Genomic DNA, 15,032 nt, shown 5'->3' on the forward strand with positions numbered 1-15,032 from the left:
CGGCTTCTTACAGGAACCAGGAAGCATGACCATATAAGGCCTATACTGGCCTCTTTACATTAGCTGCCCGTCTTTTACCGAATAGATTTTAAGATTCTTTTATTAACTTATAAGGTCTTAAATGGATTAGCTCCTCCTTATCTTAGAGACTTTTTAAAATTCCAGTCTGTGTCGAGAAGTCTACGTTCAAATAATCAACTATTACTGACAGTTCCTCGGACTCGACTTAAGAGGAAAGGAGTTTGGGCTTTCTCTGTTTTTGCTCCAATTCTGTGGAACAATTTACCTGTTGTCTTTCTTGTAAAGCACTTTGGTGCAGTTTTATACCTGTTTTTAAAGTGCTATATAAATAAATTTGACATTGACATCGACAAGATCTTTCACTTTGGGGGTGATATTCATGTATTTGTTGTGCAATTTAACCTTCTTGATTATGAAAATTATTATTAATCATAATTGGATATTATAATTGATAGTTATTCTAATCAAAGGAAAGCAACAACAAAAATCTTTTCAAATGTTTGTAATTAAGGGATACCAGCCTTTAATGATTATAAGTAGCAATTGAATGTATTACTCAACAATTATTAAACTTATTTACCATGAAAGATGGATGTCTAGTCAGTTGTAAGATTGAAGTAGACTTGCCACCAGTAAATGTTAATAACCTTTCAATAGGAATCACTGTTAACCACAATGTCTCTTATATATTTGTATTGTGAATCCAAAAGGAATGATTCGTACTCTTAGAGACGATTCAATCACTGATATAAAGATCACAGACAAAAACAGTTAAACTATTTAACCAATAATTCCCTGTTACAGCAATTATTCTGTTTAATATCAATACTACATGGTAAATCAGAGCAACATAAAAGGGAAAACAACAACAAAGTTAAACAGCAAAATGATGAAACTGGGACGCAGAAACCTTTAATTTTCTAACTAAAATTAAGCCCCACTTAATTAATCAATGAATAATCACCATTAAAAACAGTGGCAAAAGATGTAAACATCGAAATGGATCTGGAGTGATGTGATGGTGCCTTAAAGCTAGGCCTGCTACTAGCCGAGTGGCTACAATGAGCTAGCTTTAGTTGCTAAGCTACCAGCTCCAGATGGCTATGGCTTAATGTCTGAGCTACTGACAGCTACAGTTTAGACACCACTAGCATCTGGTGTCACAGAGGGGTGGCTAACTCTACACAAAGGCCACTAGAGGGAGAGATACGTCTGCTCCGACCTCTGCGGGCGACGGGTCTCAGCGGTCTTTGTGAACTGCTCAGCCAAAAACAGAAAAGACGGCATCGCCTGTCGACGAAAACAGGGGGAAGAAAAACTTTGTTCTTTCTTTGGTTGCATGCTCAAACCTGATTAAAGTCCTCATATTATCCTTGGCGCCATGTTTGTTGTCATTTGTGAGAGTGAGATACATGCGTGTTACAGAGAAAGGCGAGGCTACGATGTTATCGTTTCAGAAAACATGCGGCTCGCAAGGCCACGTAGAAACACAAAACTAACGTTTTGAAATGTATCCACTCTGGAACCCATTTTCAAAAATGATCGTTTAGGGTCTCAAAACTTCAGATCTGTGTGGATGCACCTAACCTTGTTTCCGTGTGGGCGGGATCTTTATCTCTGGCTTTTCGGTTGTGTTCCTTGGTCTTCACGATGCTGTTTGTTCAATAATAAACCTCCGAGGCTGTTGCTCTTAATATTAATTCAGTTATTATATATGGAAACAGTTATTAATAAAGCTCTGTGAAGGTTTGTGGTTTTAATTTTTGTAAATGCTATTTTTTTGTAAGTAAAATGGGCACACTGGCCATTTTTTTAGCAAAAGCTTTTCTGATGGAGGAAGATCAAATGGAAAGTTAACTTGTTAGCATTAGCACCAAAGGCAGCAAGAAGGCCTATTAAATTACAAGTCATTACTAAAAGTTTCAGACCTTAGTGGAAAAGATTCAAAAGGAAAAAAAGTCCAAACCCAAAAAGTAAGTCAGCCATTTTGGATCCCAGGTGTGACTTTTATTTGGGAGGTTTGCTCAGATTTTTAGGTTGAGATTGTGACTGAAGGTCAGGTTTGTGGACATGACATATGGGAGCACTGCCAAAGTGTGAGTGCCGTACAGACCTGCTTTCAGCTTTACACTTTACACAGGAGGACCAGAAATCCTGCTTTATTGTGACAAAAGATGTCTGTATAATCTTGTTCTTCAATTTTTTATAAAAAGCCTTTTGGGTAAATGGTCAGCCGAGTGGGTACCGAACACCCAGCCTTACACAGAAAAACCATCCATCTATGAACCAAGTCCTGTTTCATCACTCACCATCCCTGGCAGCAAATACCAGCAATTATTCTTGTCATGAAAAACATAGCTATCCTGTTAAGGACTAATCCGTCTGTCACTGTGACCTTGGGAGTTCTGGCAGCAGTTTCTGTACTTGTGCCTCCTGTGGAGATGAGATATCTCAAAGGAAATATGATCACCTTCATCTCTTAGCACAGATCAAAGACTTGGTTTTATTCGCTTGCATGTCAAGAAATAATTATCAAGATAAATTGAGAAGAAAAATCGGAATTGGTGTATAATCAAGCCACTCTGTATGGACTTAATTCATGCTAACCAGTGAAGAACAGCTAATTCAGGCCAAAAATTCAGTCCCATATCCACACTCCCTGATATTAAGCGTTTATAATACAACACGAAACACCCAGCCTTACATTTACAAGCTTAACGACTCTCATCATCACACGAAGGAATATTTTTGTGGAGCTTTGGTCTAATTTATGCATGTACAGATATGGTTGTTAAATTGCTTTTATAAAGAAATTCTATAATACATTTCATTTCCCTGCATTTGCTCTGCTCTTATCTTCTCTCCTTCTTTCCACTTTTAGAGGATGAGGCGTTTGAACTGTGCCTGGGTCTGCAGACGCTGCTGGAACTGAAAGTAAGATCCTCATTTGCTTTGCAAATATTTTGATAATTGTGGTCCAAATGTGTCCAAAAAAAAAAAAGCCACCAATTTCGAAAGTAAAAAGCTAAATGGGGAAAGAAGAAATTGCTTTAAACACATGGAGACTGAATGGAAAATTCCCAGTCTTGCACAGAGAAGAAGCAGAGTGAGGTTATTATAGCAGCAAACGGTGTTATCAGCTCCTCGCCATGCAGCTCAAACCCAGATAAGCGCAAACTCAGGACATTCTGTTATCTGAGATTTTTATTCAGTGCACATTTTAACATTTTAAAGCAAATAAACTATTTTTGAGTGCGGTACATCCATCGGTTTTAAATTTGCTGTGCCTTGTGTTGTGAGGAGTAAGTATTGGGACATCAGGGTGGGTAAAGAAGATGAACTTTAATTTAGAGCATTTAATGGAAGGGGATTTTACCCTCAAGCACATTTTCATACATATGTAAATATGATTAGATGCTCAAAATACAAGAAGCGTCATTGAAATGTCGTTTAAGAGTATAACAGCTAAAATAAGTATGTTGCTCTCATTGATTATAATGTTAAGTCATTTATATTGGGCAAGGATTACCATATATTTCAAAGCCAGCAGTTATTACATGTCCTCACAGGCCAAAAAGAAAGTACACCTTCTTTTAATACAACGGTTAATGATGCTGCTTCAGATAATTGATGATTAAAAAACAGTTGTTTACACACAGCTTTCCGGCAATCTCTTGAGGCATTTCAGGCCTGGTACACATGTAGCGGGGTTTAAAAATAACAACAACTAATATCTTCCATAAACCATTTTTAAAAACCAAACACAAGGAAGTTTTTTTCTTTCTTTTTCTTTTTTTTTTTTTTTAGAAAAATTTTCAACCACACTAACCTGCAGATATATGCCGCTGAATGATTTTAAAAAAATACTCCAGGCACATAGGGGGCAGTATACTGCACAACTAAAACTTATGGCAGCCAACCAGAATCCTTCAAAACCATAGACATAATATACGTAGACGCCCCATTGGGCGCAGGTTTGCACGTCGACGTCATCACCATGTTGTATGTGGCACAAAGTAGTGAATGTCTATGTTCCCTGTGTATATTTTTTATATATTCAGATAGAAAGATATAGATGGAGCTTATATATACTTGTAAAAAATATCTAGAGATTAATTGAGAATAAAGCCAAGAGGGATACAAAAATAAACTTGTAATATTACAATAATAAAAATATTATGAATATTAAGTATATTCTGAGATTAAAGTCCCTCTGACATTGTTTAAGTGACTGAGTCTAACAGCAGATTTGCCACATTCAACATGGCGGATGCTCTGACGCATCCGCAGCATAGGCAGAACCCGCCCAACGAGGCGTCTATGTTTATAATGTCTATGTTCAAAACAACCATGACCCCCTGTTAGGAATGAATCATGGTGCCGGGAGCTTCAATCTTGTATTCAGCTGTTGGGTTTCTAAAATAAATAAAAAAGTGTCTGAAGCAATGTAAGAATCAGGACTTCTCTGATGAAATTCATTTATAAAATTCATTTCAGTTTAATTTGCAGGCCAACAATGACATTAACGACTCCCCATTTCTAAAGGGGTGGACCTGTTTCAGTTCAATTTGCATGTTATCTAAGCCATTACAAGGCCTTTGTTGGGCAGTACAATAAAGCTTGCAACTCCACACTACTCCAGACATTTTGAATTGAGAAAGCTTTCTGGATAGGAAGCGAAACGTCTTCACACTTCAGAAAAAAAGTTCAGTTGTTTTGTTTTTTAAACTCAGTTAAGCTTAAGTCTGGACTTTGATTGGGCCATTGCATTCTTTTTCAGGAAGTCTGAAGCACACATCATCACACCTCCCCCACCATGCTTGATGGCTGGTGTGTGTCGTTTATACTTTTTTTTAAATCGATATACTCCTGCGCATTACCACCTTAAAAACTGGGTTAATCTGGACACTGTTCCACAAGCTTTTTTTCAACCACAAGCGATTTATTTATATGCACTTTTGAATACCTAAACAAACATCGGGAGGTCTGCGATGTAGCATCTGAACTGATATGGGTTAACTTTAGCGCACATAACGACTTGAATCTCATGGTTCTTAAATATTTTCTTTTCCAAGGTTAGCCTCTGATCCAGTCAGTGGTTCTTCAAACATTTTATTTATTAATGGCACTTTTAACTCGTAACTCTACTTTAGAAACTTTACCCCACAAAAACCTTTGATCCCTTCATCTTGTTTGTGACAGTTTAAAAATTAGGAGCTGTAGCACTTTTGAGACCTAACCCAAAGCCCGTTTTAAAACCTCACAGGTCTAAACTATGAACCAAGGTATAGATGCCATGCCAAGGTCTAAATTCACTGATGGGGAAACTGGTGGAAAAGCTCAATTTGATTATTTTTTGGGCCCAATAAAACTGATCAAGCCGAACAAAACAGAGGTGAATTTCAGGAAATTGAAGATCACAGATGTTTTTTTTTTTTTATTAAAACTAACATAAGAAGAACACTTAACTTTTTTATTTTTTAGATAGAAGGAAAACGGAGCTTGGAAAGGCACAAATGTTCCTACTTATCCAAAACTGAAAAATAAATAATAGACACATTCTATAGTTAACAAGACTGCGTAAGAACCTAGTTTAGGATAGAAAGTTCATTATAGGACTTCAGGTGTGGATAGCTTTTTAAGAACCATTAATTTTTGACTCAAACAGACCTTAATGGTTTGCTGGACGTTGTGTGACAAGACACCATCGCTGTGGGTCGTTTAACTACAAACTAGAGCAGCATATTTCTTGATGCACATATTGGTGGTGTGCATGGACCAGAAGTTTTGCTGCCATTTTCTTTCTAAAGAGTAGTCTTTAAACCTGGCAAACCTTTCAAACAACCAGTAGTTTTCTAACTGTCATGTTGGTAACTTCACCATTTAACATATTTACTGTGACCTGCTATATAAGTTCAGTCTATTTACCATTTAACATGTTTACTCTAGCCTGTAGAGTCTGGGCTCAAGCTCTTAGGTATTCTGGAGTTGGAAAAAGTCTGAAGTTGGGTTGAATTTCCTGGAAGTTCCACTTTCAGGAAGATCTTTCTCCTTGTAAAAGTGATGGACTTCGAAATGTTTGGATAAGTCATTGCAAGAAATCAGCTAATTAGGGTTATTGGTACAGATTCCTGACTGGCTCCTATTGGACAGATGTTGCAGGAAGAACCTGGATGCTACTTTCCTCCTAAATCCTTTGAGAGAAACATTGGCCTATTTAGATTTTCACGTCTCACGTCTTTTGTATTTTGGATCCATATTTATTAAACTACAGTATATATTCTGCTTGGGTTTGTAGACTTGTGGTTATATTTAAATAACTAAAGAGCATGGTAAAGGGCGTTTTTATTAAGCTTTAATACTTTAAAAAGGAGAGGGAACATTTTTATTTTACCACGGCTGGTGGAATAGAAAAGCAGAAAATAAATCTCTTATGAAAATAAGGGTATAAAAAAAAATTGGACTCATTCAGCATTAATCTACATAAATTTCCTGAACCAGTGGAGAGGGTTCGCTGCCTTTTTGATGATTTCTAACCCAACCCTTTCAACAGCCCTCGGATTAGTCTCCTGAAGTCAGGCTTGGCAATGTGTTTAAATTATTTAGTGCACTAATTATGTCTCACCGTGTGAATCCTCCCTCAGTGCTGTTTGGATCTGAACAGTCGGGTTCTGAAGCTTCAAGGCTGCGGCGAGGAGCTGCCCTTCCTGAACACTGTAACCGGCGGCCAGTGCCAACATGACACCAACGAAAACCTGTGAGCAGACTCCACATCAGCTGCCAGGTCTTCTTGTCGTTAGCGGGCTGCAGCTGTGTGAAACGATGCCCTTTGTCTCCTGGACTGTCCAATCACAGTGTCCCTCACTGCCAGAACATGGATGAGCATTCACCTCTGTTGTTCTCAAGTTTACATCTTTATGATTAATGAATTTCAAACATGATTTTCTCTTATATGTCTAATTAAGCGGAGCAAGACCTAATATCTGCAGTATAATTATTCTTTTTTTTTAGATTATGCGGTATTTTCTGTTCTGCTTCTTACTAAAAGAGACTTTTAAAGCAAGTTAATTTACATAGAATTGGCTTTGATTTGGCTTCTACAGAATTATTTTAAGCTACACCTCAATCACAAATTGAAGATTTTGTCCATTTCACTGATGTAGAAATGTGGTTTTATATGTTAGGATATGACAACAAAAGATTTCTACACTTCTGTTAAAACTCAACATACTGTATAACATATACACAGGTCTATAACTATTGCAGTGTGTTGTTTAAAGTTTCTTTAAAAGTTTAATTTTTTTTAAAAGGTAATCTAATTGATCGAGCAAATAAGAGCCTACATGCACATTTTGGATTAAACCAGTGCTTTCCAACTATTTTAACCCTTCAGGTCCATTCACCTTTATAATCCAAATTTATTTACAGCAACTCTTAAGTATCGTTAACAATTTAAGTTTATTTAGAGTGGGCAGATTTACACATGTACAATCGCCTGGGGTGACAGAAGCACAACATATCTATACATTTGTGGTTTTAAAGCTGCATTTTAAATCCAACTGCTTGTCCAATCTCTAATTAAATAAAAATCGTGTTCAATACTGCTATTTCCACCACAACTTATTAGTTATGTGTAGTTGCTTTATTGTCATCATCACTTTTTTCTAATAACTTTTACCCATTTTAACAGTTGAAAGGTTTATCAGTTTATCCCTTATGTCTAGCTTCTCATATTGAAATCACGACTCAACCAACTGGTAAACAGCAGTTGAATTTTCTAACTTTTGCTTTAAGCAACCAGGTCAACTACTGGACTTTCAAACTGTTCCACATCAACAGAGATTACAGCAGATTTAACTGTGAAATTTGTAAACTCCAACATCCAGGTTCAAATGAACCACACCATTGTAAGTTAAAGTTGATTAGATGTTATTCAAATGCATTCAAAAGAGCAGTCCTTGGCCTTTTTATTCAAAAAAACAAAATATTCTTTCATTAAATATATAATTTAAAAATGATAACACACAATTAGTTCTAGCTGTACATGCAGAAGTACAATTAAACAGTGTAATACTGTAATAATTCCAATGTTTTATACCTCTGACAGCCATAATGGATCTTATGGATAGGATAAGTTAAAATTCCTACTCCAAGACGTTTATCCAACTTCAAACTATGAATGAATGCCTTGCAAGTACAGAAAAAAAACAGACTACTAAAACTACGACTTCTATCTATGCAGTTAAGCTGTTAGCATATTACCTAACAGTATCATATGCATGGATTTTCAATTTCTCAATTATAGCTCACAATTTAGCAAATATTGACGTTAAAGATTTTATTTGTTAAACATCAGAATTAAATTACCTGTTGGGCTGATTGGTTTCATCAAGCTAACTATATTTAGTTAGGGTAAGCATTTCGTTTAGTTCTAGCATATCCTGCTAGCTGCTTATAGCATCTTTTTTCTTCAATCGCTACTCTTTTATGGTCAATATCATATTTGTTCTTTTGGTTGGAAATCACTGGATTAAACAATTTAACAAATGATTGAGTAAGTATCAGAAGTGTGTAGGTTGATTTTCTTCTCTTCAGGTGGTTAGCTCAAGCAACATTGAGCTAATTTGAACAATTTTCCAACGCAGTGAAGTAAAAATTTATAATAAAAACAATACTCCAAGTATTAATCTATAAACTAGTACTGCATAAGATGTCTTTTATGGCGAAATTACCTTAATTCACTTGAAAACATTTGGAATTTGGCTTGGTTCAGACTACTTTCTGAAGCGAAAAGGACAGACTCCAATTTTTGATCACAAAGATATCTGTGGGAAATACCACAATTCTTACTTTGTACCACTTAAAAAAAAAAAAAAAATATTGTGTGATTGACTTTTTTTGTTTTGCACAAACACAGTTCTCAGTCTAACACAGTGATATAGATTTTATAACAGCATTTTCCAGAAAATGCCCTAAAAACGATCAAACATTGATTTGTGGCCTGTCAGCTGGATATGTCTGACTGAGACTCGGAAGCAGCAAAAATACTAAAACATTCCATCTGCATGACTTTGTCAAGTTCAGCCTTCGTAAAAATAAGTCTGCATGTGGTGTTCTAGTCAGAAAATGTCACGTTGAAAGTCTGTAGGGGAAGGATGTGCGTATGTTGCGTGTACATGTTTGAGATACAAGTCAGAGCGAGGATTTGTTCCTTTTTTCTGCTCCTGTTTCACATGGGAAAACCCCCCAGAATTATTACCGTTTTCTCCCCACTGGGTTCCAAACAGAACACGCTGCCAACAGCCTACCCCAGCTGCCTTCATTTTCTGCCTCTATTAGAGACTTTAGTCATTTGGCTAAGGCTCAAATCCATGCCAACATCCCCTCTTCACACTGATCTTTATACATATGGTCTTTACAGATATAAATATTTCACCTTTTTGGCAGGATTTCTGTTTTTGACACTTCGTTTTTACTGATTTGTCCATATGAGGTAAGCAAAGATTCAGTGTCATTGTCCCATGTAACCTTAATTACATGTTTTTGTGGTTCAGAGGACCAAAAACTGTTTATCAAAGGCCATTATGCTCTGCTTTGAAAATACATGAACCCGATCGTGTTTTGGACTGTACTGCACAGTATTCATCCACACAAAGGTTGGCATTATTTCTTTTAAATGTACTAGTGACCCTCCTACGCTGTATGAAAGGACTCAATGTTTAAAGAAATTTATTTTTGGTGTTTTACCTCTTCTGAATAGTATTTTCTCTGCTTAATAAAATCTGTATTCTGGCTAGCTGTTCTCTTTACTCTTTGTGAAAAAACAATTACACTATGGGCCGATTTTGTTATGTGAAAAGGACTCCCTGTTTTTTGTAAAATATGACTAAGCAGACTATTTGTAGGAGGGTTCCACAAGAAAGACGGCCAGAGCGACATATTGCATTGATTCCCATAGACAAACTATTTGCCCTTCACTGCCATCCTTCTATATAAAGAAGAAAGCAGATGTTCCCACAGCACCAGAGGGACAGAGCCATCAGCCAGTGTGATGAACACAGGATCTCATCCTGCTGCATGATATTTTTTTCCATGACAGAAACGCAACATGGTGCACATCAAGTCCAGAGGTTACTTTCATATATTAAAATCACTACAAAACTGACTCAAAATAATTTAACGCCTTTTTCAGTTAATTCCCAGATGTCAGAATAATGGAAACGATGGTAAAATAAGAAGTAAAAAAAAAAAAAATAAATAAATAAATATATATATATATATATATATATATATATATATATATATATATATATATATATATATATATATATATATATATATATATATAAAGATGCACAGCTTTGAATTTCAATTCAATTATCTAGTCAACCCAAGGTGAACATTACATATAAAGGCTCAAATATATACACTGATTCCCCTAAATGGTTTATTCAGTGGTGCTTAATGTTCCAGAATATATTTAAATTTTATAAAACCAATCCACAGACCTCTGTTTTAGTGATCATAGTTGATTGCAGCTGGTAGCACCCCTTTTGGTAGCGTAAAAAAGGATTTGTTTGATGACACTCCTTGGACTGAACAACAGTTAGGTCTTGTCCAACTTCCTTGTTCTAAGAGGGAAAATTGTAGATTTAAACAATCTGGAAGTGTGTTTGCAGATTCTAAGGTTTTTGGTTGAACCATCTGTAAACGCAACAGTCTACCTGACATTAAAGGAAATTAGTAAAATATGTGAAAATTTACCGTCAGCTGCATGGTAAATTGCCTGCAAGCTGAATTCTTACGGTATTTGTGCGTTCACAAACACACGAGAATCCATCTAGTCCCTCTCCCATCTCTAACATTTGGGCCCAAACCGAAAAATGGTTCCGGCGAATCGCGTTGCAGTATTATGGTTTAAGGCGGGACTGCGGGACATTACCAGTTGGGACACTGAGCTATATTATACACTGGAGTGCTGATTTTGCCGAAAAACTGAAGTCACTGGCCGCCATCTTGCTCCTCCCTACTCTAACAGAATCCCATAGGATTTGGTTGCAACAACAAGCAGTTTTCTGGCTGTGTGAAAACATTTCATAGGTAATTCTACAGTCAGTGGATGTACTAACACTATAAACTACTAGGAAATTAGGTGCTGAAATATTTTACATGTTATTCATATTAAATATATATATGTACACATATATGTAAATATACCGGTATGTTTTTGTATATTGTTATATTATATATATATATATATAAAATAAATAAATAAAACGCAAAAATATTTCAGCACATGACTTTCTCAGTATTTGATAGTTTTAGAACATAACATTAAAGTATATGGCATTTGACATTTTAAAAGTCTTAAGCCCCCCCCCCCCCCGGACATGAGAAAATCCTTGTTATTCGATGCTGTAGCGCACATATTCCCTAGTTACTGGGGGAAAAACTAGGGAGTACCAATATGGCAGCTGGTGGCTTCAAAGCGACTCGTTCTAACAGCGGGCGATTAGCACTCCAGTGTATTATATAGCTCAGGGAGTTGTGACAGTAGCAAGAGCTGACAAGCCCACAGCCGAACCAAAATAAACATGACAGCGCAGAAGGACGCAGGCGTCGCTGCTGCCATCACATCTGTATTGTCAGAATCCACAATTTCTTCTTAGAAACAAGAACAGTAAGAAGCACCTTGACCAGCGTAAACTTGTTGTGGTTTCTCATGACGCCTGCTGCTTATGTTTTCATTTGATACCGTGACTGGCTACCTTTGGAAGGTGGGCAACTAGGTGTCGCTTCGCCCAATCAGCTCGGAAAGTTCTGCTAAATGTCCCTCCTCTCCCCGAAAGGACTCCATGGGAGCAGAATATGCAGAACGTAGAGTGCTATATACGATCAATCTGGCTTGCCAGGTTAATGTCACCATCAACAACAAGGAAGCGCCTGTTCCTAAAACAACACCTTCAAGCTTGACTTGAATATCCAGCTGCCCACATGGACAAGCCAAATGCCTTCTGGAGAAATGCTTTACTGTCAGATGAGATTAAACCGTTTGTCCACAATTAAAGTAGATTGTTTGGACAAGACCGGTAAATACCAAAAAGATAAGGTGAACACTTCCAGTGAGTAGGAACGGATACAGACAGGATTGGTTTAAATTCATGGTGCAATCTATGCATTTTCTGACAAGATAAAGCAACCGTCCTATTCCTTACTGGGGAGGATGCAATTCTATTTCTTCCTTGACACTGGAGATTCTTAATGTCCAATCTGCTTTGAGCTTGTCAGAGCTGTCAGAAGATGCTTTATTTCTGTTAGGCTCATCTGACAGCTCGCTGCGCCAGCAAGCCAGGAAACGGGGGAGGTGGGGGGCATTACAGGAACACGAAGTCACAACAAACCTTGTTAGAGAGGAGCCCCTCTTTATCCACCCCCCTCTATTGTTTTGAGTCATTCTGCACACCCACATCCTGTTAACACTGCAGCCGATAACACCTCTGGTTGGAAAGTTCAGTTAGTCAGGTACTCTTTCATAAATCACAGCGCAGTTTTGTTTTCTCTTTGCACAGCTGCCTTTCAGATATGTGTGCGGATGAGACAGCGTGTCAAAACCACACACTGTGAAGCAAAAAAAAAAAAAAGAGCAGGCTCTGAATCTAGGCTTTATGCATAAGAGCTTCAGCATTTAAATCTTTCAGGCAGCTAAACAAATTTCAACAAAAAGCAAAAATGACCGTAAATACAAAACGCTGTTTTCAAATAATGATTTCATTCATCAAGGGGAAAAAAAGCTAACCAAACCAACCTGATCCTGTGTAAACAATTACTCTTGTTAAATCATGAATCAGCTGTGATATCTCACCTTTTAAAAAAAATCCAAGCTCAGGTCAAAACCAGACTTGTTACCACAAGCCCTGAAAAAAAAAAAAAGAAAAATCAAGAAATTATTATAATATTATAATAATATATTTATATAATTATATAATATATAATTATAATAGAAGCCATCTGACATCATTCCGCAGTGTAAAACATCTCCAAATTCTACTTATCACGCCCAAGCTAAAGAAATTCAAGAACAAATAAAGTAATCGACATCAGTCTGAATACGGCAACAAAAGCATTTTTTTTCTCTCCCCCCCCCCCCCCCCCCCGCCCCCCGCCCCCCACACACAATTATTTATTAACCAAAAAAAGACATCCACACCAATAATTAACCAACCAAAATATTGGTCTCACTTTGTAAATCCTGAATTAACAGTCATCAACCACATTTTTCACCAATGTTCATTTTCTCTAGTCACACCAATACCTACTTGCTGTCAGACCTAGATATTAAGAAATCACTTAAATAGAATCTGACTGACACTAGAAATTAGACGTTTAGATCGAAAGAAAATGTCATGGTGCCCAGATCTCAAATAATTCAAGAACAGGCATCTGGCTTTGGGACAGCTACTAGTGACAGCTACTATCCACAAATGGAAATAACATGGAACAGTGGGGAAGCATCCCAAATAAGGCCTGGCCAATCATATTTAGTCCAAGAGCATCTGCGACTCATCCAGGAGGTCAAAACCTCAAAAGCATTTCTAAGGCAGTGGGAACCAAAGTGAAAGACGTTATGCACACATGGAGAAAAGCTACCAGAAATACTTCAGGAGTGCATCAGTGACTCATCCAGGAGTTAAAAAGAAACAAAACATCAAAAGCACTGCAGGCCTCTCTTGCCTTGGTTATGGTAGGTGTTCGTTTCTACAATAAGAACCAGAGGCTGGAAAAATAAATCCAAATAAAACCGCTGAAAACCAAAGAAAACAAAGACTCGTCTCACATTTACCAGAAAGCATCTAGATCCCTAAGACTTTTGGGTAAATATTCTGTGTACAGACGAGACAAAAAAGTGAAACTTTGTAGAAGACATGAGTCCCATTATTTCAGGTGTGAAACCAACAGCATTTCAGAAAAAGAATAATAAACCGACAGTTAAACTTGGCAGCGGTACTGTGATGGTCTGGAAGTGCCTTGTTTTTTTTAGGCCAACAGCCGATAAACATTTGGAAATGAAGCCGAACAATGATCCAAAGCACACCAGCTGATCCATCAATGCATGCCCCCCCCCCCAAAAAAAATAAATAAAATAAAACAAAAACTCCCTGTAACATCTGATCACACTGCTGAGAGATGTTCATGTCACCTCTTCCCTTGTGCAGGTACCAGACGTTCCAGCTTCTAAACCAACTCATTTACTCACCTGCAAGTTATGAAACTACATCCAACCCTCACCATTTATTCCAGGGGTGTCAAACTCATTTTGGTTGAGGGGCCGCATTCAGCTTAATCTGATCTCAAGAGGGCCACACGAGTAAACTCATTGCAATATTAAATAGAACTAATAAATGTGGACTTGTTGTTGATTTTTATATTAAATTAATTTCACTTTTACACAATATATTATGAATAACCTCAGCGTTTTTAAGAAAAGTATGTGCAATTTCAACAATACTTTTACTAAAAGTAAACATTTACTTGTGCATTATGCATAAGAACTGATCACAGTGATTGTACAATGTTGAAAGACATTTATTTACATTTTTTGGAACTTAAAAACACTGTCCTGCATGACAAAATGCATCAAACAGATAAAAATTAAGAAATTATTTACATTTTTCCACACCTGAAGCTTAATCTGCTAATTAAAACACAGCGCCCCTCGTGGACAATATAGGAACTGCATATTTTCAATTAAACAAAGTACATGTTTTTTTCAATAATTGTTTTATCATTCTCTTCCTTTTATCTCCTCTTTCTTTCACCTTTTGTTTTATATTTCTTCTTGTTCTTCCTTTCCTCTCCTACTTTCCCATTGTAGTCTCCATATCATTTGAGATATTCCCCACATGAATCATAATAAAACTATTCACATTCATAAATCAAGCGGAGCACCATGGCAAAAGCAGTACTGCTCCACTTGTGAAAGTCAAATCTGATGAGCTCTTTTTGGCATTAAG

The 15,032-nt window shown here is 36.9% G+C and overlaps 1 protein-coding gene across 1 annotated transcript in view; it reads left to right on the plus strand.

Annotated features, from left to right (window-relative positions):
• nrip2 (nuclear receptor interacting protein 2) overlaps positions 1-7,622 on the plus strand; it is a 74,137-nt gene extending 66,515 nt beyond the window's left edge. The window contains exons 5-6 of the mRNA XM_012873803.3: positions 2,903-2,955; positions 6,666-7,622. Coding sequence (XP_012729257.2) covers positions 2,903-2,955; positions 6,666-6,782 — 170 coding nt within the window. The 3' untranslated portion in view covers positions 6,783-7,622. The remainder of the gene's footprint in view (positions 1-2,902; positions 2,956-6,665) is intronic.
• Positions 7,623-15,032: the final 7,410 nt, after the last annotated feature.

Source organism: Fundulus heteroclitus, chromosome 17 (genome assembly GCF_011125445.2).
Source record: "Fundulus heteroclitus isolate FHET01 chromosome 17, MU-UCD_Fhet_4.1, whole genome shotgun sequence".
NCBI classification, from domain to species: Eukaryota; Metazoa; Chordata; class Actinopteri; order Cyprinodontiformes; family Fundulidae; genus Fundulus; species Fundulus heteroclitus.